General features: G+C 46.3%; 1 protein-coding gene across 5 annotated transcripts in view; it reads right to left on the bottom strand.

Annotated features, from left to right (window-relative positions):
- ITGA6 (integrin subunit alpha 6) overlaps window positions 1–20,838 on the bottom strand; it is a gene marked incomplete at both ends in the record, with an annotated part of 76,294 nt that extends 55,456 nt beyond the window's left edge. For 4 of the 5 annotated variants that reach the window (XM_079710614.1, XM_079710615.1, XM_079710616.1 and 1 more), the window contains one exon: window positions 20,654–20,835. In XM_079710614.1, coding sequence (XP_079566740.1) covers window positions 20,654–20,835 — 182 coding nt within the window. Of the gene's footprint in view, window positions 1–20,653 lie in introns of all 5 variants that reach the window. The other variant, XM_079710619.1, reaches the window with a different exon arrangement.
- Window positions 20,839–22,165: the final 1,327 nt, after the last annotated feature.

The following is a 22,165-nucleotide window of genomic DNA, read 5'->3' as shown; positions in this document are numbered from 1 at the left end:
TAAATATATAACCAGGGACTTCCCTGGCAGTCCAGTGATTAAGACTCTGTGCTTCCAGTGCAGGGGAGGCAGCCAAAAACAATAATTAATTAATTAAATAAATATATAACTAGCTCATTTTAAAAAATAAAATCATGAGCTGAAAAGGGCTTTTCAGCTGACCAAGCAACTGATTACCAGTAAGACATCACTCAAGGAGTTATAATAAAAATGCTTTTATCCCATAATTCAAGAAGACACACGCACCCCAATGGTCATTGCAGCACTATTTACAATAGCCAGGTCATGGAAGCAACCTAAATGCCCATCGACAGACGAATGGATAAAGAAGATGTAGTACATATATACAATGGAATATTACTCAGCCATAAAAAGGAACGAAATTGGGTCATTTGTAGAGACATGGATGGATCTAGAGACTGTCCTATAGAGTGAAGTAAGCCAGAAAGAGAAAAACAAATATCGTATATTAACGCATGTATGTGGAACCTAGAAAAATGGTACTGATGAACCGGTTTGCAGGGCAGAAATAGAAACACAGATGTAGAGAACAAATGTATGGACACCAGGGGGGGAAAGCGGGGCGGGGGTGGGGGTGTGATGAATTGGGAGATTGGGATTGACATGTATACACTAATATGTATAAAGTGGATAACTAATAAGAACCTGCTGTACAAAAAATAAATAAAATTCAAAAACCAAAATGCTTTTATCTACTGCAGTAAGAAAAGGAAGAATGAAAATCTCCAAGCAATCCTGTTCTTTCAGTTTTACAGTAGCAGCTGCTTGTCCAATGTGGCACTGGATCACTTCCTGTGCTTCTGAATTATCAGATACCTGACTTTCCAGTTGCCAAATCAAATCACGTTTGTCCTTCTAGTGAGCTGTCCTTTTAAGAAACCTGTCTGAACTGGACTGTGAGCCCACCCTCCCATCCTTGACCTTCACACAGTGCTTGGTACACAGGCATTTAGCAAGTTTCTGGTAAATGAAATTTTATAATTATCATTGTATTTCATAATTTTAAATTCAAGTATGTTGTTACCATATGGTTTTTCTATGCCAAGTGGACTGAGCATATCGTCAGTGCTAACTCAAAAAAAAAAAAGACTCACTTCTTAAAGGCTGTTATCAAATAGCTCATTTGCAAAGGAAAAGTGACTTTTCAATTTCCATCATGCTTCAGTCAAATACTTTTAATAAAAGCCGAGAGAAAAGGTATATTTAAAAAGCACATACCTGGTAGGTCACTATATCCATTTGACTATTGCAACAGCTTAGGAAATCTAGATTTTTCAATGTTTTGAAAAGGAAATTAATATGATCACATAGTTTATTTTCTAAATGAGATAACTGAAGCAACGGGCTTAGTAGCTGGGCCAGAGACTGCTGGCTGGCACCCAGTGCCGGTTTCCCCCTTTTTCCATAGTAAAAGAACTTTTAGCTGGGCATAGGGCCATAGAAAGCCCGCGCACAGCAACGAAGACCCAATGCAGCCAAATTAATTAATTAATTTTAAAAATATATTGAGCAATCAATATGACTTGGAAACCAATTACTCAGCACAGATGGTGGTGTAGTATTGGAGCTACATCCCAGAGCGCCCTGTTGTATTAGGACATTTCCCCATTAGTTGCTGGATTGTGGCAAAATATGGGCGGGGGGTGTCCTATGGGAAGAGTGGCCAGGGCAGTGTCGAAGGACACTCGGGAGATGGGGGAAAGCTCTTACCAACCAGAAGTATTTTGAAAGTTTAACAACTAGCACTACTTTATTGGTATGCACTGGCTAAACATCCGTCCTACTTGGGCCTGTCATTATTGGGATAATATGGTACGTGCTTATCACAGCTACCACCTCCAGCTAGCCCACGCCTTCTTACCTGCCTGGTAACAGACTGGTAAGTCAAAACCGTAATCAGAAATGTGAGGGAGTTCCACGAAGACCTGGTGGGTTCAAGTCCTGGCTGTCCCACCTATTAGCTGGGTGTCATCTGTATGATTATCTGTGAAATGCTCCTATCTAAGTTTTCTCATAGAGTGTTGCAAGGATCAAATGAAATAACCCTGTTAACTCCAATGCAGGGATGAAGCACTACATGTGCTCTTATCAGTATCTGGTGAACACACATTCCAACAAGCCATTCTAATTTTAACAAGTACATTTTAACAAGCATAGGTCCAGGTGGGGCACAAATGCTGAAGGCATGAGGAATCCCAACAGCTTGGGCTTAAGACTGTCAACTCTAGCTGTTAAAAAGATTCCAGCAACTCTGCCAGCTGAGTAGCCTATAATAATATCAGATGGTAGCATATAGTTTGTGACAGAAAGTCATGAAGAGCAGCCAGACACACCTCCAGAATCAGCCATGATCATTAAAACAATGCTGGGCAAGCCACTGCACCAGGAAGTGATCCTCTACGTATAAGGTGAAAGGAGGAAGGTATAAAATTCTTCACTGCAGCACTGCTTTTAACAGCAAAAGATTAGAAAATACCTGAATATCCAGATTGGTTCAGTGAATCATGGTTCATGCTTAAAAACGAACACTATGCAGACATTAAAAATACTAAAGAAGCCCTTTATTTACATCAAACAAGCTCTAAAATATGCCAAGAAAAAAAAAAAAGCAAGGTTCAGAAGAATACATGTGGCATGCTATCATGTGTAAAAAAAAAAAAAAAAAAAAAAGTAAATTCTTTCACAGGTGTCTGCAAATTTATAAGCAAATATAAACATACACAACCAACTAGTAAAACAACTGTTGTCTCCAGGAAGAATAGGACGACTAGAGACCAGAAGTGCAAGGGTAATCTTTTTTTAGTTTTTATATTTGTACCATGTGAGTATATTACCTATTCAAAGGTAAATTTAAAATGTAATTTAAAAAATGATGTTGGATGATGGACACTGGCTTATTAAAAGCCTTGCAAAGAAAATGACAGAGATAGATGGTCATGGAGGTTAAAAATCAGTGCCCAAATCCCACTCCTTGGCATATACCCTGAGAAAACCATAATTCAAAAAGTCATGTACCACAATGTTCATTGCAGCTCTATTTACAATAGCCAGGAAATGGAAGCAACCTAAGTGTCCACTGACAGATGAATAAAGAAGATGTGGCACATATATACAATGGAATATTACTAAGCCATAAAAAGGAACGAAACTGAGTTATTTATAGTGAGGTTGATGGACCTAGAGTCTGTCATACAGAGTGAAGTAAGTCAGAAAGAGAAAACCAAATACCGTATGCTAACACATATATATGGAATCTAAAAAAAAATCGTTCTGATGAATCTGGGGCAGGACAGGAATAAAGACGGAGATGTAAAGAATGGACTTGAGGACACGGGGAGGGGGAAGGGTAAGCTGAGATGAAGTGAGAGAGTGGCATGGACTTATATACACTACCAAATGTAAAATAGATAGCTAGTGGGAAGCAGCCGCATAGCACAGGGACATCAGCTCGGTGCTTTGTGACCACCTAGAGGGGTGGGATAGGGAGGGTGGGAGGGAGACACAAGAGGGAGGAGATATGGGGATATATGTATATGTATAACTGATTCACTTTGTTATAAAGCAGAAACTAACACACCACTGTAAAGCAATTATACTCCAATAAAGATGTTAAAAAAAAAAATCAGTGCCCAGAAATCATGAAAAGGCAAACCTCATAACTGCATAGGACAAGCTCACACGTGCTTTCCGTAGGCAGCTGCAGGCAGGCAAGAGTTAGAGACTGAGTTTCACAGCCCATTCCAGAGGTGTGACGCACACCAATAAAGAGGCACATAAACCCGTACCTACTGTGTACCAGGAACTGTGCTGGCCGGCCATCTGGGCGTTACAATCAAGTGCAAATGTATTGTAATGGACAGAGGCTGAAATATACTGAGGAGGGACACATAGTTTTTCAAGGCTGGAGCCCGCTGTGTCCCCCTTTGCCTGGCAAACTAATAAAGCTACTCCTTTTTACTCTTCCAAAAAAATTTTTTTATACACACACACACACACACACACACATAGTGAAGAGAGGAAATCCAACCAGCTGAGAGGGTGGACAAACTTTCCACCACAGTCAAGTGAGATGCAGAATAAAATGCAATGACATTAGAAAGAGGAACTGTCACTTGGCTATAAAAGTCCACGAAACTGACAGCATTCAGGGGAACATCTCAGCTATGGAGAAACAACACAAAATGCTCACCCCTCACATCTTCCTTTAGAAGGGAATGAATGTGCCCAGTTCAGGAGCATTGCAGGGTTTAAGTGCGGTAAGTACCTTTGATAAATAGCTGCAGGGTTCAATAAATGCCTTTGTCTTAGATGCTGTGGACACTGTCCAACCCAGCCCGCAGCAGCCACCTGCCACAGGGAAGAGCGGGAGTGAGTCACTGCCTGAGGCAGTACCTCACCTTACATCTAATCTAAAGCATGAATGAGAGGTATGGAGGGAGCCTGGGTGGCTTGTTCAGAAACAGAGCGGGGGGGGCTTTCCTGGTGGCGCAGTGGTTGAGAGTCCGCCTGCCGATGCAGGGGACACGGGTTCGTGCCCTAGTCCGGGAAGATCCCACATGCCGCAGAGCGGCTGGGCCCGTGAGCCATGGCCGCTGAGCCCGCGCTCCGCAACGGGAGAGGCCACAGCAGTGAGAGGCCCGCGTACCGCAAAAAAAAAAAAAAAAGAAAGAAACAGAGGGGGTAGGGATTCCCCATGGGGAACACACAACCGCTTCTGCATGCTCAACCGCAATCCCAGGCCCGGTTCCTCATGGAGAAACGGTTATCTCAGAAACTCAGGATGGCAATTTTTTTTTTTTAATTAATTTATTTATTTTTTGGCTGCATTGGGTCTTCATTGCTGCGCACGGGCTTTCTCTAGTTGTGGTGAGCGGGGACTACTCTTCGCTGAGGTGCGCGGGCTTCTCATTGCGGTGGCTTCTCTTGTAGAGGACAGGCTTCTAGGCATGCGGGCTTCAGTAGCTGTGGTTCGCGGGCTCTAGAGCGCAGGCTCAGTAGTTGTGATGCATGGGCTTAGCTGCTCCGCGGCATGTGGGATCTCCCCGGGCCAGGGCTCGAACCCGTGTCCCCTGCATTGGCAGGCGGATTCTTAACCACTGCTCCACCAGGGAAGCCCAGCAACTCTTTTTGATGAGTACAGATTTTTAGAGAAACTTGGTGGAACTTGAACAGATCTGCTTAAGCTTCCGGTGACATTTTATAAAAACAGACACATTGGCTAGATTGATCCCTGCAAGGGTGGGCAGTGGAGGTCGAAGACAGGGAGGGGCTCAAGTGTGGAGAGAGCTCTGGACACTAGGGGAAGGAGGGGTGGAGGCGCAGCTCTGCCAGTAGCTGGCTGCATGACTGACAACAAATCCTAGGCCTCCAGTTCTTTATCTATAACATGAGAGAGACGGACTACCTTTCTAGATCATTCCCTGGGTTCCTTCCTAACTTCTGCAGGGGGTAAGTAGTTTTGGTAGTAAAGCAAGCCACAAAAGCATTATTGGGTAATATGACTACTCTTTGTGCATGTGTGGGGGTCAGATTTCTTTTAAAGCACGTTTCTGTTTTATTTGTGAAGAATGACGCACGTCAGGCTCCACGTTAAAGCAAACACAGATAAATCAGTCCCAACCTCTTGCCTTCAGAGGGCCCACAATTCAGAACCACCAGTAAGCTTTATTTTGACAGCTCCCAAATAGCTTACTAGAAATTTCATAATGAAAACATCAATAAGAACAAAGAAAGCCTATTAAACTCAACAGATTCTGGGCAATACAGAAATTAGTCATTAGAAATCCAAAGAGACAATGAACAGGGGAAAACGATAATCGAATACCTGGGAGCAACTTTAACAGGGCTCTAAAGAAAGCAGGGGGTGGGTGGGTAGGGAGGGTGGTATGAACAAAGTATGTGCAAGACAAGCTAAAGCCGGCCTTACCAACAGGGACAGCTGTCAGTCTAATCTGATGTTCCCGAACACACACTTCCTCCTGAACATCAACCCATGAATGTGCCACTGTCACATCAAACCTCAGCTGCACCTGCACGCAGGTTTCATTTCAAAGCTACTGAAATGGGTTTCATTTCAAAGCTACTAAGAGGTAGGTAGGAAGAGTAGCAAGATAAAAGAAAGAAACAGCCAGGTTTTTTTTTAATCTGTTGCCATTTCCTCATAACTTAGCAAAAAACTGAAAACAAATTACTTTGGTTTCTCAAAGAATATGCATGAGGAGCCCTAGGGTTCCACAAATGGAGTCAAGGGCACAGCTACTGAAATCAACCAGGAGCCGTCCTTTACCAGATTGGAAAGACATACTAAGCTAGGAGACTGGAATTTTTTTTTTTAACATCTTTATTGGAGTATAATTGCTTTACAATGGTGTGTTGGTTTCTGCTGTATAACAAAGAGAATCCATTATATGTATACATATGTCCCCATATCCCCTCCCTCTTGCATCTCCCTCCCACCCTCCCTATCCCACCCCTCTAGGGGGACATAAAGCACGGAGCTGATCGAGGAGATGGAATTTTTAACATCATAAATTTGTTAAAATTTTAATTCCATTGCCACTAATCTATGTTAGAATATCATATCAGATGATATGATTTAGCACAATTCTATGTTTAGGTATTTAAGTTTGGTTTATCAATATTTTATGGCCTCATAATAGGGTCACCCTGAAGGGTAAGTTGTGACAAAGTGAGAGAGTGGCATGGACATATATACACTACCAAACGTAAAATAGATAGCTAGTGGGAAGCAGCCGCATAGCACAGGGAGATCAGCTCGGTGCTTTGTGACCACCTAAAGGGGTGGGATAGGGAGGGTGGGAGGGAGGGAGATGCAAGAGGAAGAGATATGGGAACATATGTATAACTGATCCACTTTGTTATAAAGCAGAAACTAACACACCATTGTAAAACAATTATACTCCAATAAAGATGTAAAAAAAAAAAAAAAAATAGGGCCATCCTGATTTCAGGGCACTCCAGAAGAAGTTTAAGGAGTACAGGGGTGTTCACAACCATGTGGGTGTTTAACACTACTGAACTGTATACTTTAAAATGGTTAAGATGATAAATCTTATGTGTATTTCACCACAGTTTTTTTAAAAATAAGTAGTAGTACTAATATCAGGGCGTAAAGGATCATTCTAAAGAAATGGTCATCCCACTTCCTATTTTCTACAAGCCTTCAGTGTATTGGGGAAATTAACTCAAAGGGCTTAACAAGTGCCTTTTGGGTACCCATTTCTGTCTATCAGATTGGAACCAAAAATGGACAAGCCATCAGCCTTGCTCTTAAGAAGCTCACAAACCAGCAGGAATAATATCCATCAGGGAGACATTTAGAGAGTGCCTTCCATATGCAGGGGATTTGGCCAGGCCAAGAGGGCAAACAGATGCTGTCTTACGTGCAAGCACCTATACATACATCAGCAGAGGCTAACTAACGCTGACCTGGAGAATTCTGAGACTCAGCTGGAAGAAGTGCTACGGTCATTTGGGGTGCCCCCAGTTGGCAAGGGGGACAGGGCAACAGTGGCTGTGTATTTGCTATCGCTATACCAGGCCATTATGGGGGAAAGACATTTAAAAATGTAAGATACTGTTCTATTAAGAGCAAGACCACAGGGTACAGGTTCAATTACAGGAATCGCCTACCAAGCTGTAGATGCGTATGGCATAGCACCTGGTGAACTGGGCATTGGGCAGCTGGGTTCCAGGGCTCACGCCGCTACTACCTAGCTGTCGCTCGACGTTCCTGGGTGTCAGTCACCCCTCTGCAGAGAAAGGGTTGCGCCGGTCAGTGGTTCAACCATTTTCTCAGAAGCCCTGACTGACAGGGGAGATGAACAAGTATGGGGGCATAGCCCAAGATGACCGCCAAAAGCTTGAACTGTCTTTAAAGCCTTGTGTTTTATATTAAAAACTTACTCATATTTCATTCTGCACTATACTGAGATAACTTTTTTTTTTTAATAACACCACCATGCCACCTCCGAAAGATGTTCCCTAATGGATCTGTGGTACACCCCAGGGTGAGGGTGGCAAGGTCCTGATGAGCCACACTTGCGTAACTGCAGAGATATTCTATATCCTTTTGGATTCAGATTTACCTCAAGCTACCTCTTTAGCCAATAACACTTTTCTTGAAAGAAGAGACTGAAAACTGCCAGCATTTTAGAAGCCACAGTGCCACTTAGTCTCGTTTTCTACCTCCCTGACAACTCAACAAGGCCATACATCATTTTTGCTCAATGCACGCAGTGAAATGCTGCATACGTTGACCTTGATCACCAAGACAATCAGTCGGGCCAGGGAACAGGAAGCCGGGCCTCGGCACCCCTGTGTGTTGCCCGCTCACTCTCACCCAGCACGGTACCCACCCACCTGCCAATGCCCCACCCCCACCATGTCCACCCAGCCTGCAGGACACACGGATACTGTGCTGTCTGAGACAAAACCAGATTCCAGAGCTGCAGATACTCCTACATGGGAAACGTCCACCCAACACATAAAGTGAGCCTTGTAAGAATTTAACAAAATAAGAAGCTGTGCTTCTCTGTAGCTCAAATATAGCATAAGAAACTGGAAATCCTTAAAGGGTTTTGCCTTGTTTCCATCTTCTCTTCCTTCCTCCAAGTCCCGTATTTCCCCTTCCTCTCTTCAAGGCAATGTGATAGTTCCCATCTATCTGTGAACCTCCCCCCGGACTCTGGGGGCAACTTCACCTTTGATCTGACCCCCAAAGGGTAACCTCTGCTGTCTGCCAGACAGTAAAGATAAGATAGCTACAAAACTCCCCCACGTGAGGGGATTATAGTACGATTTTACTCTAAGGCAGCCACAACAGGCAAGGCTAGTGTTACTGGACGTGATGGGCATGACGCTAAGGGCTTCACACTCACTACACTCCATCTTCACAACTCTACGGGGTACTTATCATTAGTGCGTCCATTTTACTGATGAGCACAAGCAACTCGCCCAAGGTCAAGTCAACAGAATGTGAAGCAGCTGGGATTCAAACTCCACACTGCTTTGCCTCTAGAATGGAGTTCTTACCCCTACAAGGCAAACTTCTATGCAGGTACTGAGTAAATTAGGGTTAATGATCTATTACTATTCACTGAGAAATTAAAAGCAACCAGAAAAACCTCACAGTCTCCCACCAAGATCACTACCCACCGACCTGCATCCGGGCCCCTTTATTCTGTGGTGTGATGAGCTACCTGTGCTCCAGTAACCAGGCTAACTTCTCCACTGGTGTATCCCCCTCTCACCTACGCACAGACATCACACCGGCCATTCTCCCCACTGCTGCCTTCACGTTTCCCTTTCTACTGGATTATCCTCATCAGCAGACCAGCTCACTGTCACTTCCTCCCCTCTTAAAAAAAAAAGAAGATTCCCTCTTGACCCCAGTTTCCCCTCCAGCTCTTGCTCCGCTCCCCTCTTCAGCAACACTCAGAGTCCCTATTCTTTTTAAATTTATTTATTTAATTTATTTATTTTTGGCTGCGTTGGGTCTTCATTGCTGCACGCGGGCTTTCTCTAGTTGTGGCGAGCAGGGGCTACTCTGTTGTGGCGTGCGGGCTTCTCACTGCGGTGGCTTCTCTTGTTGAGGAGCACGGGCTCTAGGCGCACGGGCTTCAGTAGTTGTGGCACGTGGGCTCAGTCGTTGTGGCTCGCAGACTCTAGAGCGCAGCCTCAGTAGTTGTGGTGCACGGGCTTAGTTGCTCCGCGGCATGTGGGATCTTCCTGGACCAGGGCTCGAACCCGTGTCCCCTGCATTGGCAGGTGGATTCTTAACCACTGTGCCACCAGGGAAGCCCAGAGTCCCTATTCTTTGCCTCCAATTCCTCTTCTAGTCTCTCACCAACCCACTCCAACCAGGCATTGCTCCCACTCCACTCCACAAGGCTTCTGATAAGGTCACCAATGGCCTCCATACTGCTAGGCCAGGGATCAATTCTCAGCGTCATCTGACACAACTGATTGATCACTCCCTCTCTGAAACACCTGCATCATGTGGCTTCCAGGATAGCACATCACCTAGCTCCCCATCTTACTGGCCAACCCTCTCCGTGCCTGGTGCTGGTCCCCCCACCTCCCTAACCTCTACGTGGGGAGTGCCTTGCAACTGTGTACTTAGTCTCTATCTTCACTTGCTTGGTGAACGCATTCATTCAGCCCACCATTCTAAATACAACCTAGAAGCCCGGGGCTCTACTATGTGTATCTGCAATCCAAACCTTTCCACCTCAGCTTCAGACTCATATTCTTCGACTGCCTTTTCGACAACTCCACTTCATGTCTAGACATCTCAAGCCTAGGATCTCCAAAATTAAACTCCTGCTCTTCACCCTAAATCCATTTCTTCTGTAGTCCACCCTAAACCATTGAATGACAACGGTTTTCTCTTCCAGCTTTTCTCTCTCTTATGTCTAGTCCATAGGAAATCCTGTTGACTGTACTTTCAAAATATATCCAGAATCCAGCCACTTCTCACTATCGTCACTGCTACTATCCACTATCATCTCTTACCTATTATTAAAAGGACCCTCCTCATTAAGATCACTACATCTATATACTTGAGTCTATTCTCAGTAATGTAGCAGCTAGAGAAATCCATTTAAAATCTAAGTCAGAATATGTCATACTCTTCTCAGAATCCTCCAATGGCTCTCCATCTCATTCGAGAGTAAAAACCAGTCTTTCAAAGACCTATAAGGCTCTACACAATTTGGCTCCAAGGAGACTATAGGCTTCCTTGCTGTTCCTGAACATGCTAGGCATGCTTCTGCCTCAGGGCCTTTGCACTTGCTGTTCTCACCACCAGGGATACCTTGCCCCCCAATATTGACATGGCTTGCACCTTCTCAGTGAAGTCTTCCCTGCCCGATGGCCAATCACTCCCTACCCCACTCCCACTCTTTGGTGCCTCTCTCCACTTCATTTTCCCCTGTATCACTATTACCATCTAACATAATACCCCTATTTATTTTGTCTCTTCCATCAGAACCTAAGTAGGAATTTTATCTATTTTGTTTGCTGCTGTATCTCTAGCCCTAGAACGGTGCCTGAGTATTTATTAGCAACTTTTATATGGGAAAAAGAAGAAGCTGGTTATGGTTTCTCTAGCTAGTCCACAGCATACTCCCCTCCAAGTTTTTACTTGGTCCTCATGTTCAAGTAAGGATAAAAATCCCTATATATTTTAGGTTGAAATATACAACATATATGCACATACATAGAAATAAACGAGCTTACAAAAGACCAATTTCTTATCCTATGTAGTGAAGAACCTTCTCTGTTGGCTTCTGGTTGGTGGTGTGGCTAAGCTGAGGGGATCATCCTCTGAGGGTCCCCAGGACGCTTCTCCACACTCCCACACCCTTTCTCAGTTCATCTCTGTAGCAGCCTTGGGCCCTTTCTGAATACACGGCTTAGAAAGTACTTTTCTTTCTAAACTGGCTGGTCTGATATGGAATGTGAAAAGACTTTACCACGTGCTGTGCATTAAAACACTTCTCCAGCTGGCCCCCAAAGTCTTCCCTTAAGGTCTGGACCATCTAATTCAGTGGGTCTCTCCTTCGATCTTCCCCAGGACCCTATCCTTGATCCACTAGAAGGCCCAACAGAGTCCAGGGCCATCTCCTTTTACACTTGTGGGTTCGTGCAGAGACTCTTCATCACGCAGATCTGAAAGCCAGATCTCAACTTTTTCTGAGTATTGTCCTAAGTTGGCCCGTGGGCCTACTCTCAGTAGCAGCCATGAGGCCTCAGTGGCAAAGCCATTTTCCTAGAATCATGTCTGCATATCCACTTGAGCACATCTAAACCTCTTTAAGCTTTTCCTTCTTTAAAAACTCTTAGGTTTATTTGTGTCCCAGCAAAGGTGAATTCCATATGCCCAATCAATAGTTTTTCAACAACCTCACATTCACTCCAGGTATTTTAAATATCTTTTCCTACCTATCTCCAATCTCTCCAGAGCCTTGTAGAATTCTAAACATTTCCATTTCACTACTTCAAAATACCTTTGTTCTCAAGGGACAGATGAAACTACACTGCCAGGACGAGGGGGATCAGCCATCACCTGACCGGAGGTATCAGTGGGAAGGGGACCCAGGAAAGATTTTTTTTACTCTCCTCAGCAAAGAGAGGGAGTACAGAACTTCAAACTCGCAGTGCTACTGAATGGGCCATTCACACCAAGGAGCGACCATTCCACACCTACACTATGCTCACTCTAATGGGATCCTCTAGTTAACTTTATATCATGTTGCTTTATCGGGACCACAGAAGACTGACCACTTGATCAATGGCAGTAAACCCTGAAGACAAGGACTCTGGTTCTGCAAAGACAAAAGGTTAACTGGCTCAGGAGACCTACAGTTCAGTGACATCCTACGCTCTGGGTCTGAAACAATTTATTATCATGTGTATCCCTCCCTCTCTCTCTCTCTCTCTCTCTCTCTCTCACACACACACACACACACACACACACGATTAAAATAACTTCAGTACAAATGAATGTCCTTTTCAAAATGAAGAAACTGTAGCAACACTGATATCACCGAGCAAAGCAAGCACACACCACAGGTAAATAGGCATTACCCTGTGCTTTGTTTATTCTTCATATCACTAACCAATGTGCCCCTTGCATAGTATACCAAAGCTTATTTTTATTTCTATACTCCCATTGGCTACGTATATAGCCAATTTCTCTAAAGGGTTTTTCTTATATCTGAAATGGCTTTTCAAAAAAAGTAATCTTCGGATTGTATGACATGTAAAACATATCCAGCTGGTTGGCAAATAAACATGCGAGCAGACAACCAGGGCTCCATGTCACTTGTTTTTGCCTTCTGCACTTTCTTTTGTGGCACTTTCCCCATTCCTCCTAATTTAATTCGGAACAGTCATCTCTACCATTTAATTGGTTTTCGAGACTTGAAGTTTTCTAAAGTCTTTTTGCTGATTTGGGATTAGATGAAGTGACAGCAGTATCCAACACTGGAATCCAGTACTGTGGCCGTGTGGGGAAGGTGGGCTGCTACACTGTGGCCTATGAAGGTGTCATTCTGCAAACACACCAACCACGGATCAGGTGAACTGATTTAGAATTGTCTTGCCCTGTTTATCGAAACGGAAAAACCAGACAGCAGTGGTTTAGATGGTGATCATTCTACCCTGTTACTAGGCTAATAAGGACCTACACTGGTGAAGAGCCAATTGACCTGTCCCAGTTCACAACTAATTCACAATTAGCCTCAACTGAGTTCCAAGAGATCTCTGTATGCAATTCTAAATGCCAGTTTAACAGACAAACTAAAATCTGCTAGAACATGACCTTCACACTTTGTCCGTGCATCTTTCAACTTTTTAGGCAGCTTCATCATCAACAAATCAGATCCAGCTTTGCACAAGCTCCTTCCTACCATACATTAATGCCAAAGGACTAAGAAAAATAAATCGTCATCAGCCCTGCCCTGGCTGGAGTGCACATTACCCAGCCTACCAGGAATAAGGGGGGAGCTGAGACTTTCAAAGTCACAGAGGTCTGAGAAGATCTGGAAACCAGACAGTATGAATCACTCCACCCTGTAACTGCACAATCCACCCTCCGTGGGTACCCTAGGCCCGAAGTCCCTGCCGTCCAGAACTTCATCATCCCCGCACCAGTCTGCTCATTCATCTCCTCTGCTTACTGAAACCCTGCTGGTGTTTTATCTACCGCGTGGCAGCTACCAAAAGGACACAAGGCGTGGTTCTTCTGAGGTGTACTTTCCAAACATGTAGCTGTAGGATGGATGCGAAGGGAGGATGGACACTTGAACATTACCCAAATCAAACCCCAAAGGAGAAAGCACACACTGCACAGGCCGGGAAGCATGGAAGATGTGGACTGAGAACCAACTTGCCCAACATGTCATGGCCACTTCACCTCTCACAGCCTTGGTTTCCACATTTATTTAACACACACACAAAATGCTTATTACTCTGAGTCAGGACTAGTCTAAGGTGCAATTATCCTCACTTTACAGCTGAGGAAAGAGACCCAGAGAGATGACGTATTGTGATTTATAATAATATATTTGGTTTTCCTTCCACTGTTCCTGCCACAGAGCTCCTAAAACCCTTGGAATTTCCTAAGTGAGGAGAGTGACAAAGATGTCTTTTGTTATGTTAATGAGATGGCCAAGGGACTGCACCTGGGAGGGGGCTGGTTGCCAGGAGAACCGGGCACTTGATTAGAGGGTTGGAACTTTCAGCCCCACCTTCCCGACCTCGACCTCTGGGGAGGGAAGAAGGGCTGGAGGTTGAGTTCAATCAGCAATGGCTAATGATTTAATCAACTGTGCCTGTGTATCGAAGCCTCCATAAAACCCCAAAAGGATGGAGTTTGGAGAACTTCGGGGTTGGTGACCACGTGGAGATTTGGGGAGAGGCGCATGCTAGGAGACAGCACAGAAACTCTACTTTCCCCATACGTTGCCCTATGCATCTCTTCCACCTGGCTGTTCTTGAGTTATATCTTTTTATAATAATCTGGTAATCTAGTAAATAAAATGTTTCTCTGAGTTCTGAGAGCCACTCTAACAAATTAATCAAACCCAAGAAGGGGGTCATGGGAACCTCCAATTTATAGCCAGTCCGTCAGCACAGGTGACAACCTGGACTTGACATGGGCATCTGAAGTGGGGGAGAGGCAGTCTTGCAGGACTGAACCCTTAATCTGTGGGATCTGATGCCACCTCCAGGTACAGAGTGTCAGAACTGAGTTGACTAGTATCTGAGAATGGCTTGGCGGTGTATGTGGAAAACCCCTACACGCTGGAATGCGGAGCAGAATTATAGGTATCCTGCACACTGTCACAACTAGTAAATGGCAGAGCAGGATTTGATCCCATCTAGCTCTAGACTCTAGTTGGGATCTAGACTCTAGCTCTAGAGTCTGCTCTTATCCACTAAGCTATTTTTGCCTTCTGTGTGAAAAAGGAAAGCTCATCTAGCTCAATCTTAGAAAACTTTATGAACAGATTCTTAGATCACATCTATGGAAACTAGTACAATAGATCTGAACTGAGTCTAGAATTATATTTTTTATAAAGAGATTCCCCAAGTTACCTTGACGACCAGCCAGATTTGAGAACCCCTAAGGTTCCTTGCAAATATAGTTATTTGATTCTAAACTTGTACCCAAAAACACAAGGGTAAGATGAGCAGTAAAGCTCCCAGGGCCCTTTACTGCAGGGCTCAACCTTGACCACCCTCCCAAAAGGCCATTAGCTCTCGGTTGAGACACGTGATCCACTCGGTTCACCATTCTACAGCTCCCACTGGAGGGGGTGAGCAGCTTCCTCACCACTGCACTTAAGAGTTACATGTATCCAAGATTCCCTTACTAACCATGAATAAGTAAAGCTTTAGCCATCAATTCACAAGTGCCCTCACATTCTTACTTCCATCTGCCCTCCACACCCTTGTCAAGTAGCTTCCAGAATCTTAAGCTACGGCCATCCTTCTCTATCTAGTCTCGTTTTAACAACCAGCAGATCCTGAGTACGCACTGCAGTGCAGGTCAGCCTGTATTTCTGGGGTTAAGTTCTAAAGCCTGCCTTTAAGGCAAAAGTCAAGTGTAATTAAAAATCACCCATGGGGCTTCCCTGGTGGCACAGTGGTTGAGAGTCCGCCTGCCGATGAAGGGGACATAGGTTCGTGCCCCGGTCCAGGAAGATCCCACATGCTGTGGAGCGGCTGGGCCCGTGAGCCATGGCCGCTGAGCCTGCGCGTCCGGAGCCTGTGCTCCGCAACGGGAGAGGCCACAGCAGTGAGAGGCCCGCATACCGCCAAAAAAAAAAAAAAAAAAATCACCCATGAAAAAAAAAATCACTCATAAAAATCCCTCAGCTGGGACCTGGGCCCCTGAAAACTCAAAAACCAAGAATTAAGGTCTTGTGGAGTCTGCGTTACCACCATAGCTTCTCTTTCCCTGGGGGCAGCAGAGACCAATGCCTACGGTGAGCAGGGAAGGACACAGGGCTAAATAAAGGGATTTCTCCGTCTCTACCCTGAGCTGGAAAAATTGATTTCACAAGTTAAATTGAGTGTATGATATGACTCCATTGTACTTGCAAGGCATATGCTACGTGCTATCAGGCAAAGAAATGAACGTTAAGACCCCTGCCCTCACATAACCTATAATCCAGCTGGGGGAGATTAGATCATCCTCTGAAAATGGCAGATAACCGTTAAACATAAAACCATCAGAACATGATACGAAGGGATACGGACCTTCAAAAGAAGAAGAAGTGCTGTAGTATGGGTTGGGCTCAAAAGGCTTTCATGGAGAAATTTAAACTGGTTCTTACAACATGATTATGTTCTTCAAGGTGGGCTGACTCGGAACCAACCAGGGTTCCAGGTAAAACTGACCCTGTCACTTAAGCAAAGGATAGTATTTTCTATTACGTCTCCACTTTCTATCTTGAAAGTGCCAGATAATTCACCTGCCACTCTGTCCATAGCAATATGTTAAGTCAAGGTTCTTAGGGGAACCAGGCACCATAGTTCCAGTACTATTTGGTTACAAAGCTTAAATTAAATCTTGATATTACTGTTATGCTAAAATAGAAAATTATACAACTAAGAACACAGTACTTGCTTCTTTACAATAGTGTAAAACTTTATTACATGAGGATTTCACCTGACTTTCCCGACATATTATTCATACCACAAAAATACTTTTCTTTTTTGACCCTAAGTCATTACTTGGATGGGCTCACACCAGCCTGTGTTCAAATTAAACTTGTCCATTTCTGCTTTCTTGCAGAGTCCTAAGATCTCCTCCAAGTCTCCCTGCCCATTTTGGCTCTTTCTTGACTCTGAGGACTCAAGGTGACCGAGACAGTCCCTGGACGATGGCCCTGGGCCACATGGCACTCTGAATGAATGCAAGGAAGCAAGTACTTAAGTACACATCCTGGACACAGTTCTGATCCTGAGCTGGCTCCAGTCACCCCTCACTGGGCTTTTTCAGAAGGAGAAGGAGTGACAGGCAAAGAAGGACCCGGAAGCTGATCCAAGGCCAGCTGGAATAAGGGTCAATAGGAAGAGAGTCCAGGCACAGATATTTAAATAGACAGCCTGACCCACATGGGGAGCAATTTAATAAATCAACCTCACATAGCACATTTCCAAAATTCAGATGCTGGCCAATTTCTCCAGGTCTGAAAGACACTTCTGACTTTTCCTTTTAGAGGTGGAATGAGCATGAGTCAGAAATACCAAGTTCAAATCCAGATTTTGTTAAGATTCTGCTTAAGCACTCATGAGACTTCAGACATTTCCTAACTTTCAGCTTCAGTTTCTTCATCTATAAAGGGAGCTAGTTGGGCTAGATGATCTCTAGTTCAGTAAACACGATTTTAAGAGCGGGAGCATCACAAGTCTGAGAAAAACCAAGAGCAAAAGTTGAAGAGTCAGAACAGAAGTGACAGTGGGCCTGGAGAGCCTTAGGAAGACAGCAGTGATCAGAAAGTTCCCCAAAATAAGAAAATGGCAATTGGATTAGACCCAGGATTGCTCCCTGAGGATATCACTTATCTCTTCCTTCCAGATTCTGCCCTGCAGTCATACACAGATCCATCTCTTCCCAGAAGAGCTAAGAGGGATGATTCACAGGATGGACATACCCACAGATACCACCCCCTACTTTCTACCTAGGCAGGGTGACTCAACCTTAACTACCTAAGAGAAATGAAAGATTCCAAGGTCCTCAGACCTCAGTAACTCAACCAACCATCTAATAACCTTTTGGAGTCTGAAACTTCTTTAATACACAGCCGAGGAAAGTTTTACAGTCTCTATTTCAGTTTTACAGTCCCCAAAGTTTTAGAAACACCCAGAATGTTTTAAGGCTCTCAGATACAATATTATTCTGTTACAAGATGTTAAGTAGAGTTTAAGATGTTATTAAATATTTAAATGGCATCGTAGAAAGTTTAACCCACAAAAATCTATGGTTTGTTCCCATAATGCTGCATTCATCTGCTATGCCCACACATCTTTGAAATTTTACTTCTCCTGCCTCAATAAAGTCCCCTGTTCAAGAAATTAACTTTTGTTATAAGTCTAAGATGGATTAAAGTTAAATTGCTTTGAAAATGGGTTTCATAAATGTGACTAAGTTTAAATTACCCAGCCTACAATAACCTTCGACTTTACTCTTTGGCGGAGTGAGAATCACAGGATGTTTAACACCTGTGGAAGGGCACACAGTAGGAATTCAGTTACTGCTTCTAAATGCATCACCATGTAGTCAGCAAATACCCATGCCAGGCAGGAATCAGGCACTTTGCATGTTATCTCTTAAGCCTCACGACAACCCTATCAAGCAGTAATATCTCCGTTTTACAGATAAAGACACTAAGGCTCAAAGTAACAGCTGCTAAACGCCGAGAAGGAATGTTGAGCTCAGGTCTCTCTCACCAGTTCCCTGAAATACTCCCACTGAGCTTTTCCATCAAGTACAGAGTTTAGGAAGCTGGCCCAGAAGTTGTGAGGTCTCAGCCTCACCGGCTGTTATTTACACACACATCCTTTACTGACAAAGGTTACAACTGATGTGGATATGGCCTGTGTGTGCTGGTTCTCCTGGTTGGGCCAGTGCCGCTGGACTACTTTACCAAAAGAAGCGATGGTGGGGGGGGTCGCAGGGGAGGGGCGCGGGGGGGCGGGGAGCAGCATTTGACATAAACCACAGCCCCCTAGAGTGTGGTTACTGCCACACTCTGAGCTCTAAGGAAAGGTACAGCCCCCTTAGAGTGGGCCGCTCCTCTCCTTCAGTCCCTAAGAAGAGCATTTCTAGAAGGCATCAGACCCCAAACACAGGCTGCTTCTTACTTGCAGCAGCTCTAATACAGAAGCCCACCAGAGAGAACAAGTTTTAGCAAGCATGCGGCTAACCATAGTGACAACAGAGATCCTGGCTGAAGTCACGTTTTGCAAATCTCCACCCCCAAGACACTTTTTTGCCCCAGTACTTCCCCTTCACAATCTTTGCTTGAACAAGTATTTCAAGGAAACCACCAGCTTCAGTAGGCATCTGGCGCAGAGAATGCTAAGGAGAATGTATTCCCTCTGCGGGCCCTCGATCATTTCTGCACTAACAAGTTCACTCTCCATATGGGTAGATGCACATCTACATGCTCAAGTATTCAGAGACACTAAATGTCATCCATTCACTGAGTGACCAGAAACCACCTTCCATTTCAAATGTACAGCATAACAATTATTTCTACTGAGAGAAAGCAGAGTAGAAGCAGCAGGCCAGGCCTGCAGACCACCCCCAACTAATTTCTTTGCTTCACTAGCAGGTGTTACCAGAAAAATCTGACTTTAAGATTCAGGGACCCGCAACATTCACCAATTCCAAAGTTCTCAATTGCTGAAATCAAGAGGTTTCCTCCAGCCCTAAAATCCCATTCCCCTCTCATAAACACAAAGTGCTCTTTCCTGTAGCTGCACTTTGCTTTCTTCGCTCTGTTGGTCCTGGAAGGACCTCAGTTCAACTAAAGGCCTGGGGGGAGGGGGAACCTTTTGTGAGTTTATTTTTCGGTAGCACAGATCAAGAATGTAGCCCACAGCGACTATGGCGACTAAGCTCCTAAATACCCTCTCCAGCCTAAAGAGTTTGATCATGTGGGAACCAAACACTGTCTCCAAAGAAAAGGAGAGGCTAAGAGTGCCGGTCTGGTCTCCACTTTCTCCAGGGAAGAGCACCGCTCTGCCATGCTGCGGGGCTGTCACTTCCAAACCTTGTTTGCAAAGCACCAGCCCAGATCGGACATTTTGCTTTCACCCCTCGGCAGGGCCTGCCCAGTGCAGGGGCCCAGAGGGTCTCGGGTGGCGCCGGACGCTTTGGGGCTTGGGCGACGGGTCGGCCACACCACTAAGAGGGTCTTGTTTTCTCAGCTGATCTAGCCTGCGAACAGGTGCGTGGTTAGTTCCATCTTTTTGAAAAGGGGAAAGGCATGTAAAAGTCTCTCCTACTAGAGCACCCGCCCTTCGGGAAAAGCCTCGCAGGACGTGATAAAAGGTGGCTTTCCAACTTCTGCGGGGCGCGCGAGTCTGCGGGGGCCCACGGTGCTCTCTGTGAGTTTGGGAAAGGCCTGGATCTCCCTGAACGTCCCTCCCAGTCACCTCACCGCAGCGTACAGCGACCCTCCACCCCACGTCACCCCCGCCTAGCACACACGTGAAGCTCAGCAAAGCATGCCACCTGCCGGGTTCCCAGCAAACACGCCCAGAAGGAAGGACCGCCGGAAAGCACTTTGTTTGAAAAAAAAAAAAAAGTAAACTCTCCCGGGGCCGAGGACAGCCCCGCCTGGCACCGGGGCCGCGGTCCGCAGGGGTCGGCCCCCGGGTTCTCCTCCTTCCGGGGCTGAATGGGGGGAGGCGCGGCGCCGGGCGGGGCCGGAGGCGAGCGCGCGGGGCGTCGGGCCCCGCTTCCCCCGGGGGCCGGCGGAGTCCCGGGCGGGGCAGGGCCGGCCGGCGGGAACGCGGCGCGCCCTCGCCCCGGTTCGCTCGCGGGCCGGCGCCCCGATGGGGTGGACAGAATAGGGGAACTCACAGCCGCTTGTCCTCGGGCTGCAGCTGCCAGTGCATGGCCAGCGAGAAGCCGAAGAGGCTCCCGGAGTCCCCGGTTTTCTCGATCACATTGTCCTCGCGGGTGTCCAAGTTGAAGGCGGCGCCGAGCCGCGGCAAGAGCCCCGCCGACAGGTAGAGCAGCCACAGCCGCCCCGCGGCCGCCATGGGCCGGCGCACCGGGAGGGGAGCGGGAAGCTGCGCGGCCGCCCTTCGCTCCGGGCTGGGTTCGAGGCTGCCGCGCCGCTGCCGCCGCGGCCACCTCGGTCTCCTCTCGCCGCCTCGCCCGGCCCCACCCCCGGGACGAGTCGCGCTCTCCGCCTGGCCGCTCCCCCTCGCGGGCAGCTCCTGACCACTGAATGAGCCCGTTGTTCTCTGGAGACTCGCAGGCGTTTTATCAAGTGACGAGGACGCCGGCCCCGCCCCGGCCCTCCCCACCCCCTGGCCCCTCCTCGCACGCCCGCCGCCGGCACCTTCCCGGCCGGCCCGGCTGCGGTGCGGCGCGGCGCTGCCCCTCCCTGCCGCCCCGCACCTGGCCCGGAAGCCGCGGCGGGGAGACCCCGAGTAGAGCTGAGGGCCGGGCAGCCCCAGCTCGGGTGTCCTCCTAGAGAGAAACACTTGAATTGTAGTTGCCATTCGGCGCAGAGCCGGAAAGGCGTTTACTACCTGTTAGTAAAGACAAGTGCTGGTGATGCGCTGGCCCTAATGGTCCGGAGCCCTGGGCGCTCGCCGACCGAGGCCCACGTGCAACTGCAGGCTTCCTTCATTCATTCCACAAGTGTTTATGGAGCGATTAACGCGGGCCAGGTACTTGGGGGAATGGAGCTGCATAGGTTGTCCTCGGCCCTCAAAGACCTAACAGTCGAAAAGGATAACAGCACAAATAGGGCTGTGCAATTGACAACGCGCAGCTATTATCTCATTTCATACTCCTAACAATCCTTTGAGGTGGGTGTTTTCTTTTTGCAGATGAGAAAACTGAAGCTCAGCCTTGCCCCAGAGCATCCACGGATCTGCGTCCAGGTGGAAAAGAGAGTTTGTGGGAGAAGTCACACTGGTGTAGGCAACCTCACACTTGGTTTCCAGGTGTTCTCAGACTGAGAAGGTCCTCAACAGTGAAGGCTGAGTTATTTAAAGTGGCACCCACGAGCTCAGGAGCCCTTCTTTCCTGCCCCCAAATTCCCAGAACTAGTTGCGAGGAGTACTTCCCTGCCAAGAGACCGCTCTGAGTTCGGTGTGGGTGGCCTAAAGGCTCCAGCCTCCAGCATAAGGGGTGGGACCTCCAGTGAGGTGTTGACCCCTGGGGTAACTTTATCCTGCGGGGGTTGTTAACCCGGGGAGAGAGAATTCAGGTTACTGTGAATTTGGATGGCAAAAGAGAAAAAAAAATTACATTTTTATTTTCACTAATCCTTTAACGGACATTTAGCATTTCCTTCCATTATGAAGGTAGGCAGTACACCACGGTGGCAGTAAGAATCCATGACTTAGTCTCCAG

The sequence above is a fragment of the Hyperoodon ampullatus genome, assembly GCF_949752795.1.
Source record: "Hyperoodon ampullatus genome assembly, chromosome: 8".
Taxonomy (NCBI): Eukaryota; Metazoa; Chordata; class Mammalia; order Artiodactyla; family Ziphiidae; genus Hyperoodon; species Hyperoodon ampullatus.
This window is presented reverse-complemented; position numbering and strand designations above follow the sequence as displayed.